The sequence below is a fragment of the Schistocerca piceifrons genome, chromosome 3 (assembly GCF_021461385.2).
Source record: "Schistocerca piceifrons isolate TAMUIC-IGC-003096 chromosome 3, iqSchPice1.1, whole genome shotgun sequence".
NCBI classification, from domain to species: Eukaryota; Metazoa; Arthropoda; class Insecta; order Orthoptera; family Acrididae; genus Schistocerca; species Schistocerca piceifrons.
Genome location: NC_060140.1, coordinates 875,871,896 through 875,890,770, shown reverse-complemented (window position 1 = coordinate 875,890,770; position 18,875 = coordinate 875,871,896). Strand labels below are relative to the sequence as shown.

Genomic DNA, 18,875 nt, shown 5'->3' with positions numbered 1-18,875 from the left:
AGGGACCCAGCATTCCTCCTTGATATGTGTTACTGTCTGTAATGCTCCTATCACAATGTAGGGGTGGCTTATTACATAAAGTAAAACTATAACTTAGCCTGGTATGACCAATGCTGAGGTGATATAGGGCAGTGGATTCCTTCAAGAGTAATTAACAGAGAGTGCCTTGCAGCAGTACTCTCTCCAATAGTGTGGAGCTTAGTAGAGGGAGCAATATCCCCACCAAATGTCACTCCACCTTTGAGCGAGTGGAGGACTTATTTGCAGTGGCAAATTCGTACCTGTGATCGTAAAAGAGAATTGGGTGGTTGGGGGGGGTAAGGCAGTGGCATGTAATCGCTTCCCTAACCAAGCAGTCAACCAATTTTTTCTCTGGGATATCCACAGAACTTGAGACCCAGATAAAGAAATTAATTAGGGAGTATGACTAAGGTCAATGAGAAGGTCACGAATATCAGAGGTGGCTCTCTTAACGAAACTGTACTAAAGGCTATCACGTCTGCCATAAATATACTACATGTGCCTGGCGTGTGACTGGCTGGAGATTTAAAAGCATATCCCGTGTTATCCCTGGTTTTAGAGCTGTCAGTGTAAAAGAGGGTAGCACCCTGAAACTTCTGAAAACTGAAAGAAGGAGGGGGGGGGGGGGGGGGGGGGGGGGGAAGCAACCGGAGCACATTCCTTGGAGGAGAAATGGAGATCGAGATCCTGGCAGTGGGCTGCAAGTTGCATTCCACCTGGTAATCCCACTCAAAAGTATGTGTCAGGAGGTCGATGCCTCTTGTATTTTAAAAAGACATGTTGGATGATCAGTGAGTTGTCGAATGGTGATCGCACAGAGGATGAAGGGTTGGTACCATCCAAAATTATGTGGCAAGCTCCCTGCTTCAGCAAGGAGAATGTCTAGAGGACTAGTCCAATTGACACTAGTGTCCAGTCACATGCTATAATGATGGACTGGATCTAACAATTTCAAAGCTGAAGTTGCTACTGAGCCATAAACCTAGCAAGCATAGTCCAGTCAGAATGTGATCAGGTCTCAGTAAATATGGATAAGAGTAGCACAATCGGCATCCCAAGAGGTGTGCGCAAAGAAACAGAGAGTGTTAAGCTTCCATATGCAGCTAGTCTTTATCTGAACAATAGGGGCAGCCAAGTCAGTTCTGGCCTTGATACAAATTTCCATTCATTGCTTCAGTCTGCATATATACATCATACATGTCCGAGGCTTGAATAGGTCTCTGGAACCATACAATTTTTATCGAAAAGGAGACCTCAAAAACCAGACTGTGTAACAATGTCCACGCACTGGGTACCCAAGTCGAGTTCTGGGCCAGGACAAACCATGGTATGACACACAAATGCATGACCCATGTTTCTGCAGGAGAGAATTGGAAAACAAGCAGAGGCCTCGAATGGCACTTTGGGGATGCTACTGAGTAGGAGCTGTATCAAATGCAAAAATTGCCGACTTACATTGCAGAGGTGACCAGCAGCCTGACAAAGGTCATTAGTACATTGATGGCAAGAAGTAAGGGACTGGCACTTAATATAAAGCCTTGTGGGACACGATTCTCTTGGACCTGTGGAGAGCTGAGTGAAGTATCACCTCTAACCCAAAACAACTCTGTAGGAATAAAAACTGACAAATAAAAATTGATAGGGAGCCTCAAAAGCCCCCGTCTTGAAGGATAAATAAAAATGCAATGACATATATCAAAAATGACTCAGTGCTGGCATTGAAAAAGCCTGTCAGACTGTTGTTTCCCACCCAACCAGATGGCTGATTGTGGAATTTTCCTCCCAGAAACCACATTGGTAGGGGGACAATAGGTCCTAAGATTCGAGAACCCAGCATAATCCGCAGACAACCATTCTTCCAAGCACTTTGCAGAGCATGTCAGCAACATTAATTGGTTGATAGCTGTTTAGAGACTGAGTTTTTGTCTGGCTCAAGGATTTCGAAGGTGATATTCTCTTGCCACAGCTAAGGGAGGAAACTTCATGGTAAATATTGTTGACCACCTTGTATAGTCTTTTGTGGATAATTTCAATTTTGCCTCATAAATAAATTTCATTAAAAGGAGAGTTTAAGCTTAAAAACTGCATTTACATTACATAAAGCAACTGTCACTAATTAATTTTTATTTTCAAACAATATTATCAAGAAATCGATTTAATAAACCCTTCATGTATTATTTTTCTTTGAACAAAGTTTTTTTAACTGAATACCTTGACTGTTGTGATGGACTATGGCGACAGAATTGACATTGTGAAATATGCCAGCTGAGTGTGGAATGTTGTAATGCAATGTACACCACAATACTGAGGAAAGAGCAGCTCTGGAAGTAGTGCAAGAATAGTTCACAATTTTGTGAGCTGCAGCATGCAGAAGTAAAGCTGGAGCTAGAATAGAAGGTTCCTACATTGGTGAAAAGATCAAGGAAACAATGCAAGCCTGACACCTTCAGACTATCTCTGTCAGCTTCACTGGATCAGAGACTAAGGAGAAAAACCTTCACACAACCCAAGAATTCAGTAGAAATCAGACAGTACAGGACATCAGGTGCACACTAAGGAAGAAAAGTTTTAAGACGACCAAGAAAGGCTTCCTACTGGGCAGTGGTCATTAGAGGGGATCTCTGAAGTGATACAGAACTCTCTGGGAAGTGATTATTGGGTAACTAGTACTTTTCAGCTAACAAGGGGAGGCCGCCAATTGTGAAATTCAGATTCAATTCATACTGCGCATAATAAAAGCTCATGGCCAGAGGTGTAATGTGGCAAAGCACCAAGATGCACTTCTCAGCCGTTGTCAAGAAAATCGACAGTTAAAAGAAACCGTTGCGGTGAAATACTCTCTACAATTTCGTAATCCGAAGGTCGCCGGATCGAATCTCGCGCCATGCAACAATTTCTTTTTTTTTTTTTTTTTTTTTTTTTTTTAGTATTTCTTTTTTGTAATTCAAATGTGTGTACACACACACACACACACACACACACACACACACACACACACAAACAAAGATGATGTGACTTACCAAATGAAAGTGCTGGCAGGTTGACGGACACACAAACAAACACAAACATACACACAAAATTCAAGCTTTCGCTACAAACTGTTGCCTCATCAGGAAAGAGGGAAGGCGAGGGAAAGACGAAAGGATGTGGGTTTTAAGGGAGAGGGTAAGGAGTCATTCCAATCCCGGGAGCGGAAAGACTTACCTTAGGGGGAAAAAAGGACGGGTATACACTCGCGCGCACACACACACACACACACACAACACACACACACACACACACACACACACACACACACACATATCCATCCACACATATACAGACACAAGCAGACATATTTGAAGACAAAGAGTTTGGGAAGAGATGTCAGTCGAGGCAGAAGTGCAGAGGCAAAGATGTTGTTGAATGACAGGTGAGGTATGAGTGGCGGTAACTTGAAATTAGCGGAGATTGAGGCCTGGTGGATAACGGGAAGAGAGGATATATTGAAGAGCAAGTTCCCATCTCCGGAGTTCGGATAGGTTGGTGTTAGTGGGAAGTATCCAGATAACCCGGACCGTGTAACACTGTGACAAGATGTGCTGGCCGTCCACCAAGGCATGTTTAGCCACAGGGTGATCCTCATTACCAACAAACACTGTCTGCCTGTGTCCATTCATGCGAATGGACAGTTTGTTACTGGTCATTCCCACATAGAATGTGTCACAGTGTAGGCAGGTCAGTTGGTAGATCACGTGGGTGCTCTCACACGTGGCTCTGCCTTTGATCGTGTACACCTTCCGGGTTACAGGACTGGAGTAGGTGGTGGTGGGAGGGTGCATGGGACAGGTTTTACACCGGGGGCGGTTACAAGGATAGGAGCCAGAGGGTAGGGAAGGTGGTTTGGGGGATTTCATAGGGATGAACTAACAGGTTACGAAGGTTAGGTGGACGGCGGAAAGACACTCTTGGTGGAGTGGGGAGGATTTCATAAAGGATGGATCTCATTTCAGGGCAGGATTTGAGGAAGTCTTATCCCTGCTGGAGAGACACATTCAGAGTCTGGTCCAGTCCCGGAAAGTATCCTGTCACAAGTGGGGCACTTTTGTGGTGGTTCTGTGGGGGATTCTGGGTTCGAGGGGATGAGGAAGTGGCTCTGGTTATTTGCTTCTGTACCAGGTCGGGAGGGTAGTTGCGAGATGTGAAAGCTGCTGTCAGGTTGTTGGTGTAATGGTTCAGGGATTCCGGACTGGAGCAGATTCGTTTGCCACGAAGACCTAGGCTGTAGGGAAGGGACCGTTTGATGTGGAATGGGTGGCAGCTGTCATAATGGAGGTACTGTTGCTTGTTGGTGGGTTTGATGTGGACGGACGTGTGAAGCTGGCCATTGGACAGGTGGAGGTCAACGTCAAGGAAAGTGGCATGGGATTTGGAGTAGGACCAGGTGAATCTGATGGAACCAAAGGAGTTGAGGTTGGAGAGGAAATTCTGAAGTTCTTCTTCACTGTGAGTCCAGATCATGAAGATGTCATCAATAAATCTGTACCAAACTTTGGGTTGGCAGGCCTGGGTAACCAAGAACGCTTCCTCTAAGCGACCCATGAATAGGTTGGCGTACGAGGGGGCCATCCTGGTACCCATGGCTGTTCCCTTTAATTGTTGGCATGTCTGGCCTTCAAAAGTGAAGAAGTTGTGGGTCAGGATGAAGCTAGCTAAGGTGATGAGGAAAGAGGTTTTAGGTAGGGTGACAGGTGATCGGCGTGAAAGGAAGTGCTCCATCGCAGCAAGGCCCTGGACGTGTGGAATATTTGTGTACAAGGAAGTGGCATCAATGGTTACAAGGATGGTTTCCGGGGGTAACAGATTGGGTAAGGATTCCAGGCGTTCGAGAAAGTGGTTGGTGTCTTTGATGAAGGATGGGAGACTGCATGTAATGGGTTGAAGGTGTTGATCTACGTAGGCAGAGATACGTTCTGTGGGGGCTTGGTAACCAGCTACAATGGGGCGGCCGGGATGATTGAGTTTGTGGATTTTAGGAAGAAGGTAGAAGGTAGGGGTGCGGGGTGTCGGTGCGGTCAGGAGGTTAATGGAGTCAGGTGAAAGGTTTTGCAGGGGGCCTAAGGTACTGAGGATTCCTTGAAGCTCCGCTTGGACATCGGGAATGGGGTTACTTTGACAAACTTTGTATGTGGTGTTGTCTGGCAAACGAATCTGCTCCAGTCCGGAATCCCTGAACCATTACACCAACAACCTGACAACAGCTTTCACATCTCGCAACTACCCTCCCGACCTGGTACAGAAGCAAATAACCAGAGCCACTTCCTCATCCCCTTGAACCCAGAATCCCCCACAGAAGAACCACAAAAGTGCCCCACTTGTGACAGGATACTTTCCGGGACTGGACCAGACTCTGAATGTGGCTCTCCAGCAGGTATACGACTTCCTCAAATCCTGCCCTGAAATGAGATCCATCCTTCATGAAATCCTCCCCACTCCACCAAGAGTGTCTTTCCGCCGTCCACCTAACCTTCGTAACCTGTTAGTTCATCCCTATGAAATCCCCAAACCACCTTCCCTACCCTCTGGCTCCTATCCTTGTAACCGCCCCCGGTGTAAAACCTGTCCCATGCACCCTCCCACCACCACCTACTCCAGTCCTGTAACCCGGAAGGTGTACACGATCAAAGGCAGAGCCACGTGTGAGAGCACCCACGTGATCTACCAACTGACCTGCCTACACTGTGACACATTCTATGTGGGAATGACCAGTAACAAACTGTCCATTCGCATGAATGGACACAGGCAGACAGTGTTTGTTGGTAATGAGGATCACCCTGTGGCTAAACATGCCTTGGTGCACGGCCAGCACATCTTGGCACAGTGTTACACCGTCCGGGTTATCTGGATACTTCCCACTAACACCAACCTATCCGAACTCCGGAGATGGGAACTTGCTCTTCAATATATCCTCTCTTCCCGTTATCCACCAGGCCTCAATCTCCGCTAATTTCAAGTTACTGCCACTCATACCTCACCTGTCATTCAACAACATCTTTGCCTCTGCACTTCTGCCTCGAACTGACATCTCTGCCCAAACTCTTTGTCTTCAAATATGTCTGCTTGTGTCTGTATATGTGTGGATGGATATGTGTGTGTGTGCGAGTGTATACCCGTCCTTGTTTCACCCTAAGGTAAGTCTTTCCGCTCCCGGGATTGGAATGACTCCTTACCCTCTCCCTTAAAACCCACATCCTTTCGTCTTTCCCTCTCCTTCCCTCTTTCCTGATGAGGCAACAGTTGTTGCGAAAGCTTGAATTTTGTGTGTATGTTTGTGTTTGTTTGTGTGTCTGTCGACCTGCCAGCACTTTCATTTGGTAAGTCACATCATCTTTGTTTTAAGATATATTTTTCCTACGTATATATATTATAATAGAGGGAAACATTCCACGTAGGAAATATATATCTAAAAACAAAGATGATTTGACTTACCAAATGAAAGTGCTGGCAGATCTTATATATATATATTACAAAAATCTAATAATTAAAAAAATGTTGCATGGCGCAAGATTCGATCCGGCGACCTTCGGATTACGAACCCGAGCGCTTACCGCTGCGCCACGACGCTGTAGAAAATTATTAATCGTAGAGAGTATTTCACCGCAACGGTTTCTTTTAACTGTCGATTTTCTCGACAACGGCTGAGAAGTGCATCTTGGTGCTTTGCCACATTACGCCTCTGGCCATGAGCTTTTATTATGCGCAGTATGGATCAAATCTGAATTTCACAATTGGCGGCCTCCCCTTGTAAGTGCAGAGCTCAGCAGTGTCATTTGTGACTGACTCTTTGGGGAAGGATCTTGGAAAAGTTCGTTAATATAAGTAGCAGGAACAGGCAACAGTTTGGAATGCATCAACTGAATCATACAATTGAGAATGACATCAAGGCACATTGCCGAGAATGCTCTTCACATTGTGGTGAAGATCATGTCAATCTCTGAATGGTATAAGCTGCCCTAGATGAAGCACTTTGTGAAAAATGTTGATGCACAGCCTGGAAAATTGCTCAAGAAAAGGGATGGTCACATATGGATGTGATTAATGCATTCCTCATTCATTCGTAAGCATCACACGCTGCTCAGTTTGCATTTGAATACTTCTGTTAAGAGGCTACGTGCATAGCAAATTGCCAGAAGCATCCAGTCTGACCAAAGCAGTATTCTTCCGATTCCAGTTGTTTCCGAAGTGTTCCCTTGGTATTTTTAGGGTAAATTCAGAAAGACAATGCTGCAGAACAAATATAGTTGAAACAGCTACTAGCAAAACAAAATACTGCAGCTTTGACAAGATGAACATTAAATAGAATGAACTTAGTGTCTTCCAACAAAACACCAGAAGCCTCATGGAGGAGGGGGGGGGGGGGGGGGGGGGGGGGGGAGTGGAGGATGAACTACTCATATCCACACAATAAAATGACTTCTTGTGCATATCAGAACATCAATGAAAATCACTGAAATTGAACAATTTCATCTTGATGGATATAAGCTAATATCATACTACTGAAAAACCAAATAAGAATAAAGTGAGAGAGCTTATTTATGCAAAAAATGGCATGAAGGCTCTCCAAGATTGCTTAATACTTTTTTTAAATGGTGTGCCACAATAGATCAAAAAACGTACAAGCTTTTTAGTCCTGACAAGCTGCCAGTAAATACTATCTCAAGCTTTATAGATCAATTAGAAACATTTGTAATAATCAATAAAATTCTTCTGGGTTTGAGGCTGCATTGTCAACTGTAAAATTCTGACCATAAAATCCTCAGGGTGTATTGCTAACTCAAACCCAGGAGAATTTTATTGACTGTGACAATGGCTGCGGAAGCCTAAATTTACATTTGTAATAATGTTATGCAGACTTACTGGGGTATCAGTGTGGAATCTTTAATGTTGATTTTCTGCCATAAGTACTTACTAAGGATACTTAAAGAGTTTTTGGTGTTCAGTTTTGGATTATTTTTCACAATAAAATTGCCTACAAGATTTGTAAGACATAGCACGACAGCCACGGATGAGCTGTTTTTAGACTCAATGAACTGCAGTGATCTAAATGTAATGCCAGCCAGTGGTATATCTGAGGATGATGGTCCAGTGTTAACAATAAAATAAACTGACCAGTTAGGTACAGAGAGAAGAAATGTGTTGTTTTGCAGACTCAAAAACAATGATTCTATGAAACTGTAATGAGTAATTGTACAAAGAATACTGGAGAATAATTTATAAAGCAGATTGCTGACAAAAATTAACTGGCCACCAGTCAATAATTACTTCCTCTCAGGGGCACAAACATAGCAACCACAAATAAGCAACCAAATACAGATGCATCAGATTTACTTGTGCAGGCACTGCACACTCCACCAACAAACATTACTTTCAAAAATACAACCCATAAGGTGATAACAAAATCTATCAGATCACTATAAGTATAAAAGTAGTAATTCAGCTAACTATTAAGGTGTTTCTATAACCTTATTCAAGAATAAAACAGCCTAGATGGGATAGTTTTCTTCTTTGGAAGATATTTAGAGGCTGAGGAAGCTGAGGAAATTAGCAGAAGGAAACTAGATGGCACTGTTTTTGTTTAATGAATTGAGGCATCGTCATTTTGTAAAAAGCACACTCAAGATTTTCAGTAGTTCTTTGCTCAAAGATATGTGATTTTGGTTGCTACAAGTATTGTTGGGTGAACTCTGAGAAAGGCAGGATTAGAGAAGAGTACAAAGAGGTGAGAGTGAGAACATGTTTGGCAAGGAGAGTGCTTATTCACCCACAGGAACAGGAACAGGAACGAAAACACACACACACACACACACACACACACACACACACACACACTCTCTCTCTCTCTCTCTCTCTCTCTCTCTCTCTCTCTCTCTCTCTCTCTCTCTCTCTCCCCTCCTCTCTCCACATTGTCAAAAACAACTACAATGTTTAGCATTTTGTAACAAGTAACATGATCTGTGAATTAACCGGACATGTATTTTCCACTGTGCCTCCTCCATGCCCCAAATCTCACCCACTCTTTATTTGAAGTGTGTGTGGTAAGGGAGGGGGGGGGGGGGGGGGGGGGGGAGGACACTTGCAACACTGATGCTATCATTCCATACAATACAAAAGCCTAATGATTTAGTTTATTTATTCTGCAGAGAAAGGATATTCTTTTAAAAAATAAAATAGTAATAAAAGACCCTACTGCTTAATTTATGACAATAAAAGTAATTATATCACTGTTTGTACTATTCTCTAACTGCTATTTTACCTGTCTTTTTGCCATCAGTGTTCATCTCTGTCCCGTGGTCTTTTGATGCAGCCCCTCTTGTTGTTCTGCTTATCTCTTCACTAACCGAATCTTCAGGTGACAATGATTTTTTTGAAACTGAATGTACCTGTAGCAAAATTAATCCATTCAAGTATTCTCCAGAAAGCTCACAACTAGAAGTCTTTGAATCTATTATTAATCTCTGGATTTATGTTAATGTTACAGTTCTATTAGAAAATACCTTCAGTGTCTAAACCTCTAAGTTCAGATGTCTGATGTCTACTTGCCAGTGTAGATGACAAAGTGAGTTCACACTCTTTCCCAGGTTCTGAATGACTGACTAGTATCTTGATTGTGAATGTGAGTCAAAATTCTGTACCTAAATGTGTGTGACATCAGATGTACGCCAGACATTTCAAAAGTTGCATGGAAAATTTTAAAACATGTGTATCTGAACAAAAATGGAGAGTGAATTAATTTAGAACAATTTAAAAAAGTTGCATCCCAATATCAGCAATGTATTTCTTTGTTTTAAACCAGTAATCATAAATAAGGAAAGAATCTCTCAAAACTACATGCACATCAAAATTACCCATTGGATGTCACTACTTCAAACTGATTTGACTACAAATTAGTTCCGAAAATTCTTCTTCTTCTTCTCCTCCTCCTAAGTTGTTATTACACATAATCAATAAATTTGCTGCACTTTTTCTGTGCTAGTGTGCCTATTTAACTTAATATTAAGGCACCTATATGCAATGCACCAGACAGAAAAATACAATACCCATTTTTTTACCAGCACCCGATGGTCACTGTATTGGTCAAAACTAACAACAAATTAATCAAATTCCTGACACTAGCTGATGGTGTAGCTATATAAACACGTTTCTACTGGAACATGTTCCAACTCTTTAGTACTATCATACAGAAATGTGTTACTGAATAATTCCTGGCTCTGTCAGTTTCACCCAAAAACTAAGAGCAACTGTTGGATCAAGAGATGTTTGTAAAATAGTTAGGTGCACACACTATGCAGCAAATAGACATCTGTCCACAATCAAGCTTGATGACTAAGACACTAACCACAAACTGATACAGAGGAGTGTGATGTGACAGCTTAAACTATGATATAATTCCACTGAATTTTCAGCACCCTTTTATTTTTACTTTTTTTGTGCTCTTATGATTGTTTTCAGGTTCTTGATCAACATCTAATCAACTGCTTCACATGAAAGGCTCTTCGCTGTCCTGGTTGCCTTAGTGGGTGTGACAGAAAATAAGCAATTTAGTGCAAATATCAAAGATTCTCTCATAAGGAACCAATATTCCTTGATACCGATGCTCTTTCGACAAGTTATTAATGCCACCGTTTCTTAATGTCAGTGAATAATTCCAGGAAGTCAGGTGGAATGTTTTGAAACAATCCTCCTCCATCTCTTTCTGTCTTGGTAGCTTTCCTCCATCACCACAGCACCCCAAATCTCTTTCTTTTCAAAGTGGACTTTAATCTGGTAAAACCACCTCTTCTTGGTTTTCATTCTGGTGATCATTTCCAAGTACATACAGGGAATTCGGTTGGACTACATCTGTTTCACCTGACCAACCACTTCCTTTCTTCTGTGGCAACTTCCACTCGCCCTGATCTTGACTCTCCTTGTCTTTTGTAAAGAAAACCTACTAAGGAATTTAATTTCACAAGCTACTAGTTGACATATGTCTCTTTTGGTTACAATGCAGCTCTCTACAATAGGATATGACGGGCAGAAGGAAAGTTTTCAACACGACCTGTTTAGCTCTTCAAGGAAGATCTTTATCTCTGGAAAATCTTCACACTAGAGTAAAAAAATTGCATACTTCAGTTACCCTTTCAGAACCTCAAGACTGACACGCTAATAATTTCTTCAATCAGCATTAAATATTTTATTAAAAAATGTGTTTCTCTGCTCTAAGTTCCATTTTCCCCACTAATAAAATAAATAAACAAGGTAACATAAGAAGGCCACTCAAAGTGACATTCAAATCTAATGCTCCAGTCCAGCTGATGACCAGCTTACAAAGCTGCATAGTTGAGTTTTTATCATATTTTCAGACTGCACATTTCCCTTAGTGTGTCACGAAGGTGCAACTCCTTCCAACCATACATACAATAACCGAACACTGAACATTTTCACACACAAAACTATACACTTTGTTACATGAATGGTTTGTGGCAAACAAAACAGTTCAAATTCTGGTTCTGGCCAATTTTTGTTGTTGTCTGGTTGATCTTAACTAGTGCTCATCTAGTGCTTTACTATGAATACTAAGTGATAAAAACTCAAAAATCTATTAATGCTTTGAAGATATCCGCAGGAGGATATTTCAGTACTCGTGCATTTGTACAGCTTTCTTCACTGTGTGGTTTTTTTTTCTGAATCTTAATCAACTTATTAGATTAACTTTCTTGCTGCCAACCATTATCGTGCTTTCGCATAAGGACATTAACCAGCAGCACTGTGTAGAGTCCTTATAAATTCAAAAATGTCTAAGTTGTTGCTTATTATACTCAGTCAGTATGTATCTATCCTCACAGCAATTCATATATTCAACTATGGATTTTCAGTCACCTTTTAGGGCCAATTGTATAAAGCAGTTTGTCTTATAGCACAGAAAATTAACTCTTATTAACCTGAACCCCAAAATCTGTGTTGAACACATCTTAACCTCTCATCAAATGACTATGAACTTAGGTCATTTCTGACTGTTGAAATATCGTACATCACGTCGAGTTCAACAGTAATCATCAGTTCAAGAACTAGTGACATTACAAAACAACAGTTTAGTTTTGTGCAATTTAAAGTTGAAAAGAAGCAAATAAAAAGAAGTGGTTATCAAGACAAAAAAATGTTTCGGAAATGCAAGAACACGCCACTCCCAAACTGTTGAACTTCAAAAATATTTTTTATCTGTTAGGTTAGATTAAGGTAAGTGTGTGCTATGCACGAAAGTAACAAGTGCAGATAATTGATCTCAAAACAATTCTTGGAGGCAACTCATAATTGATGTGCTTAGTTTAAAAGCGTTTTGATAGACACTTGGTGAATATAAGGAAGGGAAGTTTTGCAGTGAACAATGAAATCTGCGGAGTTCACCAGCAGCCAATAATGAGTGAACACTTCTTACAAAAATGGTCTCTCGGTTTGAACTGCAGTAACTACACAATTTGTGCTAAAAATTTACCTATCAAATTCACACTTAAACTGTTATGATAACTGTACATGTGTTGAGGAACAGAAATAGCAATAAGAATACACAAGTTAATCAGCGAAGTGATACTTTTCAGCCAGTGCTCAATTTTTTTTTTTGGAGCTCAGTGGTTGCACTCTGGATTACTGTTCAGAATATTTCAAGTAAAATCTCAGGTAACTTCTCTAAAATTATTTTTTCACTTTTAACTTTTTCATCTTTGGCAGTGTCTGTTACTGCGAAAAATACCAAGTTGTTTATGTTTAGGTCTCAGAGTAATATTTATCCCTGAGGCATTTATGGTTGCAGAAGTGGTGATGCATGATATACCTGTTAGTGCATCAGAGGAGCAGCCTGAACTCTGTAGTACTGGCTCACGGAGCATTCCATAAAAGTGTTACGAGAGACTTAGTGAAGAAAAAGTACACAGACAGAAATGAGAACATCCTTCAACTTCAGATGACTAGAAACAATTAAGTGGAAAGTTGCACATTAGGAACAAGCTATCTGGGAACAAGCATAAGGATTGTGTAGCATGTTCACACAGAAAAAAGAAAGGTGACAGGTGTGAAATTATATTATTGCAAAACATGCACTTGAAATCCAGCTCTCCGCCATGAAGAGTGTCTTTAAAAATTTCACACAACGGAAAGTTTTGTGCTGCAATGGTTATGTAAATGTATTTGAATGAATGCACACTTTCAGTTTTACTATACGCCCTAATTGTTGTCAGTGACCTAATTGTTTACACAAAGAAACTATTACAACTCTCTGTAGCATGCTCACTGTCCAAGTGGTGGCGATTTAAATAACAGTGCACTTTTTGCACAGAGGCACTCCGTGCTTGCCATACAGAGTGTGATTATTTACACTATTGTTCTTATCGGCTGAACATAAACACTCTCTCTCATCTTAACTTTCATTGCCATTAATAATGACAATATTGCCAGTTGAGGTTACAGTTGCCTCCTGGTTTACTGACACTTAATGAACAGCAACCTTCAGTGTTTTTTCGTTATATTCTTTCTCAATGAAGACTTAAATATTGTGAACTACTCTTATGCAGCAAATTCATCTCAAAAAATTAATCCAAGCCTATCAAAATGTATAGAAACAGTACAAAAACCAATAGGACTTGCAGGTGAAAATCTGAAGTCTCATCATAGCAACTGGCTATAGGAATTGTCAGCCATAGTAGCTATCACTCCCCCCCAAATTGTGTCTTTATAATGGACCCAATACAATTTTCAGCAATAAATCCTTTTTTTACTGTAGCGAAGTTTGCTAACTGTCCTTCATCTTTACAACATGATGCCTTCCATAATAACTGCTTTATATCTACAACACACAATTAATATCTTATGTCTAAGTGCAATAATCATCATGTTAACAGCCAATTTTAACCATATTGTCAGAAGTATTTCATGTTAATTTAGATCAACACTGAAAACTGTTCAACTGATCAAAAATTAGTCTTACACAATATAACTTATTCCTAAACTGAGGACAGTTTCCAAACTAGGGTCAAAATTGATCCTTGTCAGAGATGTTTATCTAATTGGTCCTTATAGTTTTACAAAATAAAAATAGAAGTCTATAATTATCTAAATTTCAATTGTGCAACTTTTGTTTGAAAATAATAATTTAATAAAACAGTTAGAGATCAAATTTCTGATAATGTATCATATGTAAAAAGCATCATCGAAACAGACCTTAAGGATAGAATGATGAGTTGACGTTTCTCTGACAGGTGTGCCAGAAAATGAGGCATTTGCAGTTGCTCTTAGTTCAGACAGCCTCTTTATTCTTGGGGTGTCTAACAGCAGTGACACATCAACTTCTCGAGGCTCATGAGGTTCCCTAGAAAAACAATAGTAATACAGAATCCGCAATATAGTCCTGTATAAAATAGAAAATGGGTTAACAAAAGGGAAAAAGAACATTTTCCCACAAAAACCTGAAAACTAAGTCACAACAAGTCAGATCTGTCTCATATGCATGCAATGATACAAAGAAAATGAGAAGTCAGTTTCTTACAGATGTGGTTGACAAACACTTCAGTCTTTTAAAACAACACTTTTGAAATATTTGTGCAAGTACTTCGATGGCAGTTTTTTCTGCACATTAAGAAGTTGTGTAAAGACAGGAGTTGGAATATCTGGAATATTAATCACCTCGGCCCAGGATTAAATTCAGTCTAAAGTTTAATGGAAGAATGTGGTTCAGTTTCTCATCTTCCCCTTACCTACCAACTCTTTACTTGTCACTCTTATTTGAAGCTGTGGAGCTAGGAGCTAATGCCACATCAACTGGCATTTGAAAAAGGACTGATTTGGAAGTTCTAATTAAAATTCAATGTAGCACACAACTTTGCTAACCTTAAATTAGTATAAAATGCCAGGATAACGTACATACATAAATCAAGAAATCTGAGCAACAACGACTGTTTACTAATTATCACTTTACCTTAAAAAAACAAATTCCACAATAAATACATTGTGTTATTCTGAGGACTTTTTTCATTATCATTCATTTCAAGTAACTCAGTCTTTTTGAATTTCAACAATTTGTTTTCAATTATGCATCCAAACAACAAGAAATTTTTAACTCTTGTTTAGCTTCAATTCCTTGTTTATCATTATTGTTTCTTGCTGACTTACGTGCTTTCTGCACCCTCCGGACAAAACAGAAAAGAAGCCTACCAAATACTTGATGGTGCTAGGTGCTCCCAGGCCCTGAAGCCAAGTAATTTTTATTATTAAAATTTTACAAAGAGGCAGCCTTTTTGTCCATCATCATTCTGCCGATGTGACAACAATTACTGGTTCAGATTATAGCAATTTGAGCTGCTCATTCTTTGTGTCCTAACACCACCAACTTAACAATAGCTATACTGTAAGTAGTGGAGTTAGTTGGTGTGTTACTGAATGAAGTGTTGGGTTGGAAGAAAACTTCAGAAACAGAACAAAAGTTGCCAATTATAAATAAGAGCTACGGTAGTGCCTCTTCCAGGTAATATACGAACCACTTTCAAGCTGTCACAGACATGCCTTTTGAAGAAAGTGTGAACTACATCAGAACTGTTGATATATAAGGGGGAGGATGTGGGGGGGATTGAATGTTAACTTTGATTTGCCAGGGAAGTCCATCATCTTTAAGTTTTTCAGAGTATATATCTATTCCAAAGTGTAAAGAAATCGTGTATGGCATTTATTGGACGGGATATCCCCTTCACAGTTCGGCCACGGTATTGCAAATCTTTTTAGTTCACACCCCTTTGCCAAGCGATGTGCAGGCGAGCATTGTCATTGAGAATGTGTACGTCTTTGCTCAACACTCCTCTTCTCCAGTTCTGAATTGCCCGTTTTGAGTTTTTTCAGTCTCTCACAGTACCTGTCAGTGTTAATTGTGGTCCCAGTGATTCAGCTCTGACAACAAGGTGAAAGAAGAGGTTCATAACTTTCTAAACAGCCTGGCAGCGAGCTGGTATGACATGGGCATACAAAACCTGCCACAGCGTCTTAAAAAATGCATCAGCAGAAATGGTGATTATGTTCAAAATAGCTAAATGTTCAAGCTGTAAACTGATGTAAATCATTGTAGAAGTAAACAAGCCTATGAACTTATAAAAAAATAGGAGATCTTACTTTTGGGATTACCCAGGTACTTCTTGTCTAAAGTCAGATATTGTGTACACATTATGTAGCAAATGTCCATATCATTTAAAATTGCCTTTGGATTTGTGCTGATTTTTTAATTAGAAAACTATATAAAAATTCACCAGAAGAAATTCAAAAAGAAACTATAATTCTGAATTTTTTCATCAAAAAGTATAAACTGCCAATGTGTTCACAAAATCTAAAACTTATGTATGTGCTTAAAAAGTAATTTCCCACCATTTACATTTTCCCCACAAGTATTCACAAAAGACTAAAACTGGTGTTTTACTGTACAGACATAATTTCTGCAAAACATGATACAAAATCTGTCAGTACTGTGTAAATGCTCACTCTATGGTACTGCTGTTATTAACAGGTCTCAAATCTTCTGTTCGGCGACGTTTGGGAGGTGTTCCTTCTCTCTCTTCATCCTGTCTACCACGCTTCTTTTCTGTTACACAAACAGCTCGAGTTGAATTGTAATGCCTGAGGAGACAAAAGTGTACACTTTAAGAACGTCAGTATTCCATATAAGGAAGATAGTTGAATACAAACAATCCCACATAAAAATACACAATATTCAGAAGATAGCTACCACAAAAGACTATTATTGAGCAGCCATAGATAATAAAAATGGTAACTGACAATGGAAGGAGTGGGCACAAGTAGCAACTAAAAAAATTAATACTAATTTCCAACTCCATCAGTGAGCTGAAAACACTGAATGTTCACTTGTTTCCAGATACAATAAAATCTCTTAAGTCTCGATCACTACATTCACAATCCACAACCTACTGAACAATTTATTGCCACATATTACTGAACTATTTATTGCAGAAGCAACCTGTTGTTATCATCATTCAAAGCATGTATCTTTTCTACTCCACATACAGATATTATATAGAAAAGGAGAACTTCCCATTTACAACCATGGAGGTCTTTATTTTGCGACCAAGGCCTTTGGAGACCTGCACCCAATTCAGTAGTATGCTTGTGTAGAGGCACTTAAACTGGAGGTAATGCATTTCAGTTAGTGATGGAGTAACACTTTCATCACCAGTGTTCGACAAACTTGGGGAGGAGAAGTGGCAGTGGCAGTGTACATTCCTCATCAACAGAATGTGTGCTAATGTCCTGAATTAACTTCCAAATTTTTCCAGATCCTTACAAAGAGAAAGTATATTAAATATATATTGTGCTCTAAATGAAAACCTTTCTCAATTAAAATTAGCTCCCTTTGAATACTAGACTGTATGTGTCAGTTAACAGATAAGTATTACCCATTACTGACGAAGTTAATTAGTTCCATAGTAAATAGTGATCTAACGTTCAGTGTTTCTGCAAACTTTAGCATCAATATTTTTTTGTGAATTATCTTTCCCCTTACTGCAATGTAAGTGAATAGTGGTGGAAATTGCTCTATAGCTGTCAAGTGACTGGAAGCTGCTTTGAATGGGTATGCTAGGAGAGATTCTGAAAGTCAAGTACTACCCTTCCCATGAATATCTCCTCTAGATGAAGTATAGGTTCTATCACCTCTCTTCCACTTTGCTCAGAGTGGAGTGCCTGTAGTAGGTCTAGAGGCCTTGTACAAGGAAGCAAGCAATCAGGGAGAACTCACGGTATTAAGCCCATCCCCTTAACCAGCAAGTTTGTAGTGCTGTCTTCCACTGTAACTGAGTTGCATAACTCACTTCACCTATGGGGAAGCTTGCTGCATGCCACGTAAAGGGTAAGAAAGTGCAAAAGAATACAGGTCTCTTAATCTTCAACAGAACACGTGGTGTGAATAATAATACCCTTGGGGAAATATAAGCAATGGATGAGAACAATCACCTTGGACACACTGTATCCCTACAGGTCTCACTGAACATATTGAAAGGGATGTTCTGGCTAACACTAAGGGAGCAGGATGCAACCAACCACAGATTGTGGCACGTGTTAAAACAATACTTGTCACTTGGGCTCCAACACTATACTTGGTTCATTCCAATGGCTAACAGAGAAAGCTGCTCACAAGAGTTTCAACAAAGATGACACACTGCAGCATTGTTCCCAGACCTGATCATAGCTCCCTAGTTTAGAGCCAAGTGGAAGGCCTGAACCAGACAATTCATGGTTCTGTGAGAATTTAAGGTGTGACTTCCTGGACTTGCACCACAGTGATTTAGACCTCATGAATGGGTCCAAGTGTACTACACATCAGAGACTAATATCCAAGTGGCTGTCTGAGCATGAAGTGCACAGAAGAGTTATTTAGCTAGGTGAATCTCCATCCAACCCAGATAATGAGGCAGCCCTGAATTATTAGTGTAAGATCCAAAGAAACATTCCACCCCACTTCCACAATCAAATGAAGTTATTAAAATCCTAGTGGTCAAAGAATTCACAACTCAGTTCCAGAGTATGAAGTAGTCAAAAAAGCAGTGCAGTTCGTATAATATAAAGGTACAGAAAGCTGGCTAAAACCCAAAATTGTCAGCAATGAGATTTTCGGGGCAAATCTAAATGCATACTGAAAGGACAGGCTAGTGGGAGACACAGGTGGTTTACTCTTCACAGTAAACAAGAATCTAAAAGCCAACGTGACAGTAACTGCAGCTGTCTGTAAGACTGGGCAAAACTCTGTTATGGGTTGGTGTAAACTTTCAATTGGGTCTTCCGTTGACCGCCAGATT

The 18,875-nt window shown here is 40.1% G+C and overlaps 1 protein-coding gene across 1 annotated transcript in view; it reads right to left on the bottom strand.

Annotated features, from left to right (window-relative positions):
- The window catches only part of LOC124789141 (protein ELYS), a 259,690-nt gene that overhangs the window by 53,853 nt on the left and 186,962 nt on the right, over positions 1 to 18,875 (bottom strand). The window contains exons 20-22 of the mRNA XM_047256434.1: positions 16,549 to 16,683; positions 14,251 to 14,398; positions 9,314 to 9,440 (exon numbers count right to left, since the gene is read on the bottom strand). Of these exons, the coding sequence (XP_047112390.1) occupies positions 9,314 to 9,440; positions 14,251 to 14,398; positions 16,549 to 16,683 (410 nt within the window). The remainder of the gene's footprint in view (positions 1 to 9,313; positions 9,441 to 14,250; positions 14,399 to 16,548; positions 16,684 to 18,875) is intronic.